This window comes from Propithecus coquereli, unplaced genomic scaffold (genome assembly GCF_000956105.1).
Source record: "Propithecus coquereli isolate 6110/MARCELLA unplaced genomic scaffold, Pcoq_1.0 Scaffold861, whole genome shotgun sequence".
NCBI classification, from domain to species: Eukaryota; Metazoa; Chordata; class Mammalia; order Primates; family Indriidae; genus Propithecus; species Propithecus coquereli.
In genome coordinates, this window is record NW_012154852.1 from 194,979 (window position 1) to 211,231 (window position 16,253).

At 44.0% G+C, this 16,253-nt stretch overlaps 1 protein-coding gene across 2 annotated transcripts in view; it reads right to left on the reverse strand.

The window, feature by feature from the left end:
* Window positions 1-16,253, reverse strand: part of LOC105826204 (ubiquitin-protein ligase E3C) — an 86,238-nt gene that overhangs the window by 7,710 nt on the left and 62,275 nt on the right. Inside the window, exons 9-13 of one of the 2 annotated variants that reach the window (XM_012664139.1) lie at window positions 11,251-11,463; window positions 5,510-5,698; window positions 5,342-5,408; window positions 438-568; window positions 239-258 (exon numbers count right to left, since the gene is read on the reverse strand). In XM_012664139.1, the coding sequence (XP_012519593.1) occupies window positions 247-258; window positions 438-568; window positions 5,342-5,408; window positions 5,510-5,698; window positions 11,251-11,463 (612 nt within the window). In that variant the 3' untranslated portion in view covers window positions 239-246. Of the gene's footprint in view, window positions 1-238; window positions 259-437; window positions 569-5,341; window positions 5,409-5,509; window positions 5,699-11,250; window positions 11,464-16,253 lie in introns of those variants that run through there. The other variant, XM_012664138.1, reaches the window with a different exon arrangement.

The following is a 16,253-nucleotide window of genomic DNA, read 5'->3' on the forward strand; positions in this document are numbered from 1 at the left end:
GCGCTGCACCAACACTCGCAGGCTGTGCTTTCTTCGCTTCAGCAGTGAGAGGCCTGAGACGCACCACAGATTCACGACACCGATGATCTGACACGACAGACAGTCCATCGGACGCAGGTTTGTTCACAGGGAGTCCCCGCCACAATGCGCAACTACCACATGAACAGGCTAACTGTGAGCCCAATAAAAAGCAACACAAAATGAAACCAGTACTGGGATAAGCAGATGATAACCAACACTTAATGATTAAAAATCTAGCTGAAAATAAAAACATAGTAAAAAATAATAAATCTCATGTTATAAAAAACTGCACATTGTAAATATTATTTCCCTGAAAACAATGAGTCCAACATGACTTCCTTTAACCCCCTTGGATGTCCTGCTGCCTTTCGTACTTCAATTTAGTTTTCAGAGCAAACAGCACGAAAGTTGCGTACCTTAAACCCCAAGAGAGGCGGTCGAGAGCAGCTTGTTACGAACTTGAGCAATTTGCGCTTTTCCTCATCAGTGAAACCATCTACAACTCTCCAGAAGATCTTAATGACAGGATGATCAGCAGAGTAACCTCCTGTGAAGAAATGAGCAGGTATTTTGTTAACGTTAGAAATAAGGCAGTCGTCCCGTGGTGTCAGTGGAGACCAGTCAGTCCCAGGAACCCTGAGGATAGCAACATCCACGGATGCTCAAGTCCCTTCTATCAAGTGTCTAGCACTTGCACATAACCCACACAAGTCTTCCTAATACTTGAAATCTTAAATCACCTCTCGATTACTTATAATACCTAATACAACGTAAAGGCTATGTAAATAGTTGTCATACCACATTGTTTAGGCAACAATGAGAAGAGTTCAGATACAATAATCTATTTCCCTGAATATTTTCAATCTGTGCTTGGTTAAATTCACAAATGTGGCACCACGGACATGAAGGGCCAACTGCAATCGCAAAGGCAGGGTTCTCTGCCCCCCGCCCTGTACCACTTTGGAGGTGACGGGAAAAGTACAAGAGGGAAACTTAAGAATCAGAGACAAACGCCAGAATAAGAAATATCTGTCACTACAAGATGAGCACCAGAAGATACTGCCAAGGAGTCTGTTCTTTAGGAACTATGCCGGTAGTTAAAAATAAACCACTGTTGAGTAGTAGACTCTAAATAAGGGATTTACATGTGGTCACATATCTAAAAACAGTAGTAGACAACGAGATTTTTATTTCTAATAGAGCTAGGTGTTTTCCCAATGTGATCTTAATGTTTAAATTAATTTTACCATCTCTCCTTCTCATACTAACTTATTATCCTTTTGATAATAAGACCATGGCTAACAACCAATCCTGGTATATGATTAGATAACTATTCTAAAATTTACTATGTGCTACTTATGGCCTTTAATCTAGTTAAGTGCTTCCTAAAACTAAAATAATTGCTATATATTGTTCCCTCATTGTTCATATACTACAGAAATAACACCAATAAAATATCTTAAGTGTATTAACTGGCACCAAAATGAGTATGATAATATTTTAAACCTATTTACCGGAATAGCAAAGATCATTAAAGGTATAAACTTTCAGCGCAGACAGGGCAATGCAAACAACCCAAGACAATTTCTTGGCAAAGGGGAGCCTAGACTGATTTCATCTTCTTAAACTTATGACTTGATGGTGGGGACGGCGTGACCTTAGGTATTATTTGCCTTTACGCAGAGTTCAAATTTACAGCAATACGGGGTAACCACAGCAAGGGAGCCACACACACACACACACCCACACACACACACACACACGTGTGTATAAAAACAATTTTTAGCAAGTTTTGCTTTGCAACCATCAACACAATGCAATTTTAGAACATTTCCGCTTCATCAAACAGATCTCACTGTCACCTCACAGCCGACCCTGACCTGCGGTCTCTACCAATGTGCTTGTGGGACACTCCACACACACACGCGTTCAACAGAACCAGGAACCTGGGTAGGATTTCTTTATTGTGGTGAAATACGTAACATGAAAGTCACCATTCAAACCATTTGTAAGTGTTTTACGCGTGGTATTAATGACATTCACGTTGTCGCACGTCCACTACCACCGTCGGTTTCCGACGTAACCGTGTGGCCGTCAAGTACCTTGCACTCCTCTCCCCAGGTCCCAGGAACCACAGTCCACTCTCAGTGCCCGTGACCTGGCCTATTCTGGGACCTAGTGTAAGCCGAACCGTGCAATAGCGTCCTTTCTTTCCTGGTTCATTTCACTTAGCATGTTTCCAAGATTCATCCATGTTACGTGTATCAAAACGTCATTCCCTTTTTTTTTTTTTTTTTTTGAATCCACAAATAACATTTGTCTTCATCCCTCAGTCCCTTTGATACTAACAAGGACACAGAGGCAGAGACACAGGCCGAAATGGTTTTAAGCCTTGCTTTCAGGTGGCTTGTCACCCAACTTCTGGTGACTCAACGTCTGACGTAGCCTCACATCTGGTCACGCACCGTCCCAGGGGCCTTGCAGAGACAGGGTGCCTTTCGTGTGGGAAGTTCTCGTAGTCAGCTTGTGCCAGTGAGGGCTGGACTCAGAGGACCTGGGCTTCTCTCCTGACCAGCCATGTACTCTGTGCCACTGCTGGGGACACCTGCTGCTTAGTCTACTCAGCACCAATCCCATCCCCACCATCATACAGTTCTTTTTTTAAGACTTAATATTCAATTGTATGCATACACAGCAGTTATTCACCGATTCGTTGTCGACGGACACGTGGGTTGTTTCTGCTCCGGCTCTCGTGAGTGACGCTGCTGTGGACAGGGGCGTACGGACCTCTGTGGAGTGCCTGCTGCCAACCCCTTTGGGCGTACACCTGGGAGGACCCCTGGGCTATACGGTGATTCTGTGTTTAGCTTTCTGAGGAAACGGCGAATTGTTTTCCACAGTAGCTATGTCATTTTACCTTCCCACCAGCAACGAACAACCATTCCAATTTCTACACATCCTCCCCAGTACTTGTTGTTTTCTGTTTGTTTAATAACAGACACACTAAGGAGCGGTAAGTGGATCTCACTGTGGTTTTGATTGGCGTTTCCCTAATGACTAGTGATGGCTCAGCACTGTTTCTGTACTTACTGCACATTTGTATATCATCTTTAGAGAAATGTCTATGCAAGTCCTTTCTTCATTTTTGAATTGGGTTGCCTTTTTATTGTGAACTTGTAAGAGTTCTTTATATATTCTAGGTACTAGACTCCTGCCAGATATGTGATTTGTAAATATTTCCTCTCACTGTGTAGGCTGCCTTCACTGTTATCTTTTGATGTACCAACATTTTTAAATTCAAAAGTCTAATTTCTTTTTTCTTTTGTTGCTTGTGTTTTTGGTGTAATATCTAAGAATCCATTGCCAAATCAAAAGTCACAAAGATTTACCTGTTTTCTCCTACAAGTTTCAAAGTTTTAGCTCTTATAGTAAGGCTGTTGATCTTTTTTTTGAGACGGGGTCTCACTGTGTCGCCCAGGCTGCAGTGCAGTGGCGTCATCATAGCTCACAGCAACCTCAAAACTCCTGGGCTCGAGTGATCCTCCTATCTCAGCCTCCCGAGCAGCAGGGACTACAGGCCGGTGACACCACTCCCAGCTAATTTTCTATTTTAGTACAGACAGGGTTTCACTCTTGCTCAGGCTGGTCGTGAACTCCTGAGCTCAAGCGATCCTCCCGCCTCAGCCTCTCAAGAGTGTTGGGATTACAGGCGTGAGCCACCATGCTAGGCCTTCACTTCTTTTCTGTGAAAATACTTTCACGTGCCCCCAGGCATGTAATTTGTATGCCTTTTCTCCTGTTACATGTTTTTTGTCAGTTTAATTCACAGGCTCCATGTACATAAATAAGAGCGTAGAGGAAAAGTTTTTCCTCTGCTACACCCCCTCCTCCCACAAGAAGGGAAAAAATAATAATTGTACTTCTGGCCTTCTACCATAAAATATCATAAAAATATAAATTCATACATAGAAACACAATATTTTCCGCTATAGTGTAAGATTAAATAAATCATGATATATCTAATCTCATGTTAACCGTAAGAAGAACAGCAGCTTAAAAATGTTACTGATGCTAAACATAAAACCTCAGAATATGCAGTATGAATTATATATAACCACAAACACATGAAAAGATTGGAATACGAGAATATGACTGCAGAAGCCACACCAACACAGCAGTGGCTATTTTAGAGTACTGGAATTCAGGGTGACTTTCCTTTTGGGACGGGGCGCTACGCTGCCGAGGCTGGGGCCCAGCGGCTGTTCTCGGGACGATGGCAGCTGACCACTGCCCTGCCCCGGGCTCCAGCGATCTCCGTCTCAGCCTCCCAAGTAGCTGGGACCACAGGCGCACGCCACCAACGGTGACTTTTGTCTTTTTTCTTTTCACTGTTCCCATATATTTATAATGAGGTCAGTTTAAATAAATACACAAAAAAACCTTACAAATACCCAAAAGACACCATTTTCAATCCTCGACAACCGCGTGACAGCTGCGCCTTTCCTGCTCTGCTGGCAAAGGGCGCTGAGCATCTCTCTCCGCGCTTACGGGCCATTTGTGTAACTTTTTTGGGATGTGGCTGTTTAACACTTTTATTTTTGTAACTGGGTATTTTTTTCCTTATTATTGTATTTACAATATTTAATGCATTTTGGATACAAGTTTTTTGTCAGATATATGTATTCTGAATATTTTTGTACCAAATGTGGCTTGTTTTTCATTTTTTTAAGAGTAGAAAGTTTTAAGTTTAATCAAAAAGCATACACTTTGATGAGGCCCAATTTTTCAGTTTTTTTCTTTTACTATTATTACTGGGGGTGCGTGTGGGGGGTGGGGGGAGCTAGCACTGTTCAAATGCCCCGCTGCGGAGATGCAAGGAGACCCGAGATGCAGCACAGCACGTAAACAAGGACGTAAGGATTAAACCCGGCTTTTCCACGTCTGCAAGGCCTGGGAGGTGAGGTCCCAGCCCAGCCAAAGACGTCGGATCTCATCGTCCTACATCCTTCTTTGTTCTCTGTCCCCAATTCCCCTCAACAAAGTGGTTTGAACCCCCCTCCCCAAACAGAAAGAATTATGCCTGCATTTCTTTGTAAACACACGACGACACTAGGCACGGTGGTCCCTGATGCTGGGAGGGGCAGGAGGACGGCACAGACGGAGACAGGAACGGAATGAGCACTCTAACTATGACCCTCACTACTCATTCTGGGTTCTGAACCATGTAAATTACCCACACAGAAAACTATATGGAAAACTGCTTTGGAAATATGGTCGTCTGTAGCATTTTCGGGAAGAATAACTACCAGTGAACACCTACCTGAATAGTTTGTAAAGGACTTTAGGTCCTCCAGACTGATAGGAACTTGTGCACCAGAAATGAGTACCTGAAAAAAAAAGTTCAAATCATAAAATTTGGTATAGATTTTAAGAAGTAATTTTCATTTCCTACAACAACTGTGTCCTCCAGAGTTAGCAAGTAAGGTACCTGAATTTCTTGCTGATCAAACATTCGGAGCCACTCGAGGTTGACGACGTTGGCCAGGCCCTGTCTGAAAGCCAGGCAGTGCTGGCGGATCTGCTTGTTCAGCCTGTAGTCAGCCACGAGGTGGATGTACGCAATCCGGTTGGCACTGGTGACAGGGATGTCTTTCCCGCCAAATTTTAGTTCAACCACCTGTGAGTACAAGGCACAAAGATGTCAAAATCTCAAAGTATGATGACAGCGTAAAACAAAAGCAAAAAATGTTTTAAGAAGCATGACTCACTGCTTTGTCAACACGAATCTAAATACAAAATAAACCACGAGCACACACACACGCCATTCCATGCAGATTCAAAGACACACCTCTGAGAGGATTCTCCAGAGCTTAGCGACTTGCTTGTAAATATAAGAAGCACACACTTATCTTCATATTTCCACAATGTTATTACTCCTGTAAAGGACTTCAATTATGATTTAAAGGATAATGGTAATAATCAGAGATACGGGATCAGCCAATCTCTTATGTATACCAACAGAGTTAATAAGAACAATTTGTATCAGCACACAGCCACACCCTCCGAACTTGCAGGGTCAGGGCATGTTCCTGTAAGGATCCCAGGGCGCTAGGGAGACAAGCACCATGGCAGAAACACGGAGGCCTGGCTTCTGTTCCCTCTCCCTCCTTGTCACTTTGCTCCTTGGCCTTCTTTCCTCATTAGTGAGGTGCTAATACGAGCTTTGTCTATTTGGGAATTGTTGCGCTTATGTGAACTCACACATATAAAGTTGACTGGCAAAACATCATAGTTATAAGCACATAACCATACTTTGTAAGAGAGTATACTCTTTAAATTTCCTGTTTACTAGTACTTGAAAAAAACACAGCTGCATTCCTGAGGATGGATGAGGATAGTCTGTGCCATCGATGAAGAAAACGTAAGTGAAAACGTTGCAGGGTGACCACATTCATAAGGGGCTACTGCTGGCAGAAACCAGGAGACGGTGAGAACAGGCTCGCTGTGCCTGCCAGGCAGGTGGCAAACGTCGGGGGAAGAACAGAGACGCCTCACCTGCAGATTACGGGAACGAGGTCGGTACCCCCTCATGCTCTCATAGCCTCCAGCTCTCCTGGTAGTTTCTATACTCCCAGAGTAACAAAGACAATTCCTCTGTCTCTGGACAACAGCATTTATACCCCATTTTTTACCACTTTACAGAAAGGCTATTTCAAAACCTGCTGAAAAGCTCTACTTAAGTCATCCTGTATCTGAAGGTTTGCTGGTTCTCATTTTATATAGCTTTAAACTTGAACGTTAAATTTGTCAGGTGTGCTTCTTTTAATATTTCACATTTTAAATGACGATTCAATTATTCTTACTAATTCACTTTCTTAGTTTTGGAACCATCAAGTCTAAGGATGCGCTTTCCAATCCATTGTCTCGCTCTGATTAAGGGCTGTGCTCATTACCTTAATTCCTCTGCCTGCACTCAGCTGACAGTCCATCTGTCAGCCCAGCCTCGGGGGGCCAGCCGTTACCCTTCAACGTATGAAACACCACCCTTCCGTTAAATGGATTAAAGGCGCATGATAAATGATGGTGCACTGGTGTGACTTGGAAGACAAAGGACCAGAAGTTATCAGTTAAGGAACTTCCCAGGCTCCCAACTACCCTGGCTGATCAGACAGAACCAACGTTTCCAATAACTTTGAAATGGTTACACTGCTTTTAATTTAAAATCCTCTCAGGCTAAACCTAAACAACTAAGCATATGTCTAAAGAACGTCAAATATGTGCTAAAATTTCACGTTGAGGGCGGATTTTAAATCCCCTTTAAATACAAGCAGAGAGCTGGAGCTGTCCTAGGGTCAAGAGCTGTCCCTCTGCCCTCCTGAAGGTCTGCCACAGCACAGGGACCGCAGGCCTCGCACGATGCCACCTCACACGACCTGCTTACGTGAGCTCATCCAAGCCTCCAGCACTCACTCCCCGCGTCTGAGACGAGGAAGGGGTCCTGGGAATTGCCTAAGGCCACACAGCAAAGCAGCCCACACAGGACTCGAACCATGGTCTCCTGGCTCAAGTCCCGCAGTTTCTACATAACAGATGGTTATTTGTGGGTCCTTCTTAAACCCTTAGCATTTTCCTCAAGAAAGATGTCTATGTAAATTAGTCTGAAATAAAATTTCATGTTCGTTATTAAACAGACTAACACATAGCCAAATTGATTACACTGAAGAAAACAAATTTGAGAGCAGCACCATTATTTTAAAAGGGAAGAGTAATTAATACATCCTGCCAACATAATGAAGTATTTCCATATTATAGATCTTTAAATCATGATATTTCAGAAACTTAAGCCTGTATAGAGAACTACCTTTTTATATGTACTTCCACAGAAATCTTTAAGATCACTCCCCAAATTAGGGGCTTTACCAGTGAAAGCCTAATTTTCTAATTAGGATCTTTAGTACAATTATTCTTTATTTTTCTTAGAGTCTCGTTCTGTTGCCTGGGCCAGAGTGTGGTGGCACCATCACAGCCCACTGCAGCCTCAGCCTCCTGAGCTCAAGATCCTCCTGCCTCAGCCTCCCGAGTAGCTGGGACTACAGGTGTGCGCCACCACACCCGGCTAATTTTTCTGTTTTTCTTAGAGACAGGGTCTCACTCTTGCTCAGGCTGGTCTAGAACTCCTGGCCTCAAGCGATCCTCCGGCCTTGGCCTCCCAGAATGCTGGGATTACTGGGGTGAGCCACCGTGCCCGGCCTTGCGTAATTATTCTTATGCATTATCATCTATAATTTCTTAACCCTGTGGGAATTTCCATGAATAATTGGAACATCTTAGCGTCACACTTTTGCTTTTAACAGATTCCAGTATTATCAGTGGTGCTTTAATGGAATGCTTTCACATGTGACATTTCATTATTACCATCTATTTTCAGAAGGAAAAATGGGAAATACTCCCATTAGCAAAGGCCTTGGACAGGTCATTATAACACTGTCCTAAGGGTTTTTTTTTCCCTTTAAGACAGAGTCCTACTGTGTTGCTCGGGCTAGAGTGCAGTGGTGTCATCCTAGCTCACTGCAACCTCAAACTCTTGGGCTCAAGGGATCCTCCTGCCTCAGCCTCCTGAGTAGCTGGGACTACAGGTGTGTGCCACCATGTGCAGCTAATTTTTTCTATTTTAAGTAGAGATGGGGTCACTCTCTCGCTCAGGCTGGTCTCCAACTCCTGAGCTCAAGCGATCCTCCCACTTCACCCTTCCAGAGTGCTAGGATTATGGTGAAGCCACTGTGCCCAGCCTTGTCCTGAGGCTTTTATTCCATCTAAAAATCATGCTGCTAGGTGGCAGCCTGCAGCATCACCATATGTTGAAAATTTCCTGACAATAACAAACCTCGCTCTCCAAAAATCGTCTTAATTCTGTATGGTCAAGACTTCAGTTGTATGGTATGGAAGAAGACGTTGAAAAAAAACGGCAACCAGGCCTGGTGTGGTGGCTCATGCCTGTGTTCCTAACGCTTTGGGAAGCTGAGGCAGGAGGATCACTTGAGTCCAGGAGTTGGAGGCTGCAGTGAGCCATGATGATGCCACGGCACTCCAGCCCGGGCAACAAAGCAAGACTTGTCTCAAAAAAGAAAAAAAAAAAGAAAACCCTACTAAATTAGTGGCAACCAAATGAAATCTGGTTCCATACTTCTCATTCCTATTTTATAACACTTTGGTGCCACTCTCAGGAATGCCCAAAGGTTACCCAGGAAGTATTACAGAAAGAGGCAGAAGGCCTGAGCCAGGATTACTTCCTTTCATCTGACCTAGCTTTAATCTGAACCTATTCCTGAAAGTGGCTTTAAAGGCTAACAGTCTGAAAATTCAAGTTCCAAAAAGATGACCATTTTAAAACAATATCCAGAATGTTTAGATACTAGGATGTATAAACCTTTGTGTGTGCTTTTTAATTCTGAAGACATCTTGCTGGTGTACAAACTATTAATATATAGCAGTTCTGCAGCTTAAGGAGGAAGCCCCCCAATAAGGACACTAAATCTCTTATTTTCCTGAGGAATTCTCAGTACAGCAGAATATTATGATTGAAATGAATAACACTGCAATGAGATACCTCTTTATACCCATGACGATGGCTATTTTAAAAAAAGAGAAAGAAAGAAACGGAGGAAAAAAGTACAGAGTAGCTGGTGTTACCAGCGAGGGTGTGGAGAATTGACCCCGCGCGCTGCAGGAGGGATGAGAAACGGCAGCTGCTGTGGAACGTGGCTCGATGGGTCCTTAAAAAGTTAGACATGGAAATGGACCATGAACCAGCGATTCCAGTTCCAGATATGTACTCTTTAAAAAAGAGGCAGAGTCCCACTGTGTTGTCCAGGCTGGTATCTAACTCCTGGCTTCAAGTGATCCTCCCACCTTGGCCTCCTGAAGTGCTGGGATCACAGGCGTGAGCCACTGCGCCCAGCCTCTATATACTCAAAAGAAACTGAAAGCAGGACAAATTTCGTAGAATTTTATAATGAACGTTTTTTAAATAAAGGTACATTTAGCTACAATTTCCCATTTTCCCTATGTAAGGTGACTTTTGGGACACCCTGGATATCTGCTTCTCTTATTACAATGTGTACTCTCTTACAATCTTTTAAAAAACAAAAACTGCATTAATTCTAACTTGCTCAATATGTGGTTACCATAATAAAACGTTAGTGTTTGTGACCCAGGGGTTATCCTGTGTGGGTCAACACATTTTCAATGTGCCATTTCAGCTTTCAGATTCGGGATGCTCGACCTGGAGATGAAGCAAATCCCAGATGCTATTAATTCATCAATAAATATTTTCATGTGTTGCACATGAATGTCTGTAGCAGTATTATTTATAATAGCCATAAAGTGGAAACAACTCAGATACCCATCAGCTGATAAAGAGAACGTGGGGGTGCATCCGTGTCGTGGAATACCACTCGGCAGAAAAGGAACCGAGTCCCGACACACGCAGCAAGCGAAGGCGAGAGTCAGAGTCCTTGGTGTGAGACGTGCAGACACGTGAGCGCAGGAGAGGCGGCGGGCTGGGGGCCCGGGTGGGGCGGGGTGGCTGCTACTGGGCGCAGCTTCTCTCTGGAGTGAAGAAGTGTTCTAACATTGGCCGCAGTGGTGATGGTCGTACAACTCTACGAATACACTAAAAACCACCGAACTGTACACACTCCAAGAGGGTGGATTTTATGTTATGTGAATTATGTCTTAACAAAGCTATGAAGAAAATAGTTCAAATCTCTAACATGGGCCTTTCTTTTCAAAAAAGGGGCATGAATGACAAGAGCAACCAGAGGGACAATGAACACGAAGCCCTGACGCCAGTGTCAGAGGAGCCAGAGCCACTCAGAAGGCAGGAGCGAGGACTGCTCCTCCAACCCCAAGGGCTCCTGTCCAGAGGTGCCAGCTGGCCACTCCCAGCGCCAGGAACCAGACAAGACAGGAGGCGTGACCACAGCCACGAGAGGATCCCACCGGAGCAGGGCTGAGCCGGGGCAGGCCCGCACCGCAAACGGGCTGAGAATGGTGCTCAGAGGCCGGGCCCAGGTGTTTCAGGCTCCTACAAACTCCTGTCTCTAACTCCCAGCCACACTTTCTTTTAAAACGCGCAAAAGCTCAAACAACATAAAACAAATGTGCTTCCACACAGAAGGAATTAGCTTTCTTGCTGGTGAGCGCACAGCGGGGCAGGGCCACGCTCACCTGTGCCTCGCCCAGGTCATTGTTCACCACAGTGAAGTTCAGCCCCAGATCCTCCACGTCATCTTCATAGCTCTTGAGGAACAGCAGATTCTTGTAGACTTCGGGATCCAGGGAGGCCAGGTGGTGGATGTCCACGTCCGCGCTGGTCCCCAGCAACTTGGAAAGGAAAAAGCCCGCGAAGGGCAGTTCCACCAGCATGTTTTCATAGAGAGCCTTCAAGTAAGACCAATGAACAATGATTAGCATTTACAGTCTTCTTCATGCTTCCCACAAATAAAAAATACACACTCGATTTAACATTTAGCAGAATTGTAAGATCGCAGATACTATTCCTCCAGAATAATGAAGAGGACAGTGGAAGCTAATACTCAGTGAGCATTTACCACATGCCAAGCTACAGTGTAAGCGTTCGATGTGTGCATTCGGCGTGTCAGAAATCCTTGAACAGACTGCTTGGGGGTGGAATCACAGAACGCCAGCATCGACGGGGATTCTTCTGTTCACAAAGTCACACTACGTTGCCCGGGCTGGAGTGCAGTGGCTACTCAGGGGTGCGATGCCACTGCTGATCAGCACCGAGGCAACCTGGTGGCCACTGCTCCCAGGAGGTCACGTACTGATATTCCCAGCTCAGTGCAGATGACTGATGCGCACAGCACACTATGGCCCAGAACCCCTGGGCTCAAGGAATCCTCCTGACTCAGCCTCCCAAACAGCTGGGACTACAGGTGCGTACCACCATGCCCAGCCAATTTTTTCTACCTTTTTTTAGTTGCCCAGCTGATTTTTCCCATTTTTAGTAGAGATGGGGTTCTCATTCTTGTGCAGGCTGGTCTCGAACTCCTGACCTCAAGCAATCCTCCCGCCTTGGCCTCCCAGAGTGCTAGGATTACAGGTGTGAGCCACTGCACCTGGCCACCAATCATTACTATTATCAGTCTTCTGGTTGGTGCACTGGGGCATCTCATTGTGGCCTTAATTTGCATTTCCCTGACAACTAATGGTACTGGATCAAATCAGGTGCTGGTGGGTATTACTGTATTAATCTCCAGAGATCCCATACCAAAAGGAGGTGGGAGGTAAAATTATGAAAGGTTACCAAAGTCAGGTTTCACTTTGCATGATAAATATTCCAGTGGCCTAAAGATATAAAGTGCAAGAAGGAATCAGAAATATGCCAAGCTTTTCAAAAACATTCTTAGTATTTTATTCTAACAGACAATTGACTTGGAACCCTCAACAATCTTTAGTGTGAAAATTTTTCTAATAAAGGTAACCGTTACCAGATCTTGAATGTTGACTATGTGCCAGGCACTCTGCTAGGCACGCAGTGAGACGTTAATTATCTTATTTCCATTTGGTCTGTTTGGACAATTTCATAACTTATGGCAAAAGAATGGATGCAAACAGAAAATCTTAATTTCCTCTACGAATGCTGCACTTGCTAGAATATGTCTAATCTATAGAGAGAGATGTATTTCCAGTGATCCCACGAAATGCTCTGCCCCCGTCTTCCCAGGTCAAAGAAGTGGTGTAACTACCCTGACTTGGTAAGAGGAGAACTTGACACCTAGTTTTAAAGCAAGAAGCCCTCCCAGCAGAGGGGGTCACGAACCCTCCTCGCGTTTGGCAGTGTGGCGCTGAGACCTTGCCTGAGACTGAGGGACCCTGCGGGAGAGCAGCTGAAGGCTGGGCTAGCCCTGCCTTACAAGCAGCCACGATGAGCTGTGCTGGAGGAGATACGCTGGATAGACCCAGATCCTCTCATCCCACTGTTTTCAGATTCAAGTGCTACTGTGCTACTCATGAAATACCAAAATAGAAACAAAGCTTCATCTGTGGGGTGATCATTCATCCATGAGACTGTCGACTCGGAAAATCACCTGTGAGACGGAGCGGCCATCCATCACTGGCCCACGCCGTGCACACTCGGTGGTGCGCTGAGGGTTTAACAGGACAGGTCTGTGTGAATTCGCACGAGCAGGAACACCTTCCGGAGTGCTGGGACTGTGCTTCTACGATCTCCCAGCAAAGGGGAAACTGCTCATCTGGGGAGTGAATCCTTTGCTTAGCCACAGCTTCAAGCACAGTTACAGTATTTAATCATCTATTTCATATGTGAAGTCATAATCACTAATCCTTAAATACTCTAAAACTTACACACTCAAACAGAGAATGTTAAGATACTCCTCGAGAGCTGCATTTTTAAAGACTCACCCACCGGTCCCAGCCCTTGGGGAGGCCAGAGTCGGAGAACTCTTGGAAGCCAGGAGTTCGAGACCAGCCTAAGCAACACAGGGAGACCACACCTCTACTAAAAATAAAAAAATTAGCTGAGTGTGGTGGTACAAGCCTGTCATCCCAGCTACATGGGAGGCTGAGGCAGGAGGATCACTTAAGCCCAGGAGTTGGAGGTTGTAGTGAGCTATGATCTCAGCACTGCACTCCAGCCTGGGTGGCAGAGCAAGTTGTCTCTAACTAATTGTCTCTAGTTATTGTCTCTAACTAATAAACAAACAGACAGACAGACTGGCCCAGCAACGTGACTGGAGGAAACCAGAGAACAGTTGCTGACGTTCTCCCCAAAGTACAGGTCTAGAGTGCCGTTGGCTTCTTGCGGTAGAAAACGGCCAACAGACATCTGAAGAATGCTTTTTTCCAAGGCTGCTCTACGTGAGGGGCTTGGGCTCACATCTGATTACTATAGACAGCACCACACTCCCCTCCACGAAGACCACAGCTGTTCTTTGCCATGTAAACTTAAATGTTAGGTCACTGTGCTTTTATTTGTGATTTGAAGACTAATGATTACCCAGTTAATTTTGAGAAGATGGCAAAAAAAGACTTCTTAATGAGACAATGAATAATAAAATGGCAACTAGCATGGAGCCATCATCTACTGATAATGTAAAGAGTTGTTGTGAAAAGCCAGAGTTTGCTTAAAGTTAAGAATGGTTAATACTATTAACCTGGACCACTTGTAAATACCATTACTTCCAAATGAATGATGAGTTCAAAGCCAAGGAGAACATTCTGCATAGAACTACGTGATTGATTCCAGGTGTTGAAGGAAAGCCCTCATTTGTACAGTGGACTTTAAAAGTAAACGGGAAGTATAAATCATTTGATGTTCAATATATAAGGTCATTGTTTGCCATTTCTGCATTAGTAACAATAAACCAGTGAAACTGGTTAAATATATCAGGGCTACCTGAATTTTAAACAGAAATCCCACTGTGACTCATAAAACGTAAATGCATAGGTATAATTTTTTACATAAGGCAGGTTCAAACCTTCAGAGCATTTAATATACAAGCACTAATAAATGATAGCACTAAAAACTATGATTGCATCAGCTAAATGGATTATAAATTAAATTTCCATAATGTATGCAACTGAGAAACAAATGTAAGCATAAATCAAGGTATTTTCTAAACACAGGTTAATTATACAACTTCAAAAACTGCCTATTTTTTATGTAAAATAATCCACTTAGCATTTTTCACGCTGGCCTTAATTCTCAGCCCGCTGCACCACACGTGTTCCTAGAAGCATATCAATAACTACTTGTCATGAAAAAATAGCTGTAGGTATATGGAAAAAACCTGTAGCGGATTTTTCAACTGTCTGTCTTTTATGAGTGTTTATAGCTAGAAATTGTGCCAAAATGATCTGAAATAAAAAGGATTAATTATAGTAGAAGCCTTTTAATATAAGTGAGTGGAGTCGCAATGCAATTAATGCAAATTGTGGCTCTATCAGGAGAATAAATGTGAACCACATCACGGCCATTTCTGTTTGCCACCAAATAACTCCAGTAATTTACTACATTAAGAATCAATAAAAAAATAATGCTTTTCAAATGCATCTCTATCAATCTTCAGGCAGCTCTAAAGTGAACATTTATAACTTAATCTAAAAACTATATAAGAGATGATGTCTTGCTTTAAAGTCATTGTAACTGAATAAGCAGATAATTTTGTTATTTCAAATCATACTAACCACAGTTTAAAAAATGAAAAAGAAATGTAAAATAAGGATATGTATCAATAACATGTTATTTAATAATTGTGCTTCAGAATTAATAACTGGGAATTTAAAAACATATTCCTTTGCCTGGGACCACTAGTGACTTATGTAAACTCTAAGCTCCTACAGGACAAGAGACCCTAATTTTTAATGCTTGAGTCCGAGTACAACATATGGTACTCATTCCTTTAACAAACGTTTATTAAGTGCCCACTGTATGCCAGGGACCACTTTACTTACTGGAATTCTGCGTCCATGAATTTGTTTAGGAAAAAAATTCATTTTCTTGACTTTTCAGGTATGTGAGATTATGCATAAATGTCAAGATTCATTGCAAATCCTTGCTCTTCACAATCCTCTTCCAGAGATCTCTCTACATTGTCAACTCCCATAACACTTTTGTCTACACAGCTACCTTGACACTAAAAGGCTGTGCTGTGACATGGTGTTCCGTGGGTTTCACATGGGTGGCCATCACCCAGGAAGACACCGAGTTCCCTGCACACGGGCCGGGTCCCACGAGCGTCTCACCCAACACACCAAATGCTCAGCACCACTGCTGGGCGCTTCTTACGTTTGCTGAGTAGAAATGAACTAGCTGTTCACGATTCAGTACGCGTTCTGCTACTCAAGGAAGAGGAGTTCGGTAACCAGTGTGGGCTCCTGAAGGACCACGCCAGGAGTTCTCTACAAAGGCTGCGACGTTCCCGGAGAGCAGAGCCACCGGGTCTCACTTGCACCTCAGCCTGTCTCCTTGAGACCACGGCACCGCAGAAAGGCAAGAGCCCCCTTCCCTCTCCTACTCTCGAGCTCTTCCTTCCCTTCAGAAGACCTCGCTTCTCCCATCCCATTTTCCTCTGGGTGCCCAGAAATTAATCCACAATTTTTTTTTTTTTGAGACAGAGTCTCACCGTGTTGCCCCAGCTAGAGTGCCGTGGCGTAGCTCACAGCAACCTCAAACTCCTGGGCTCAAG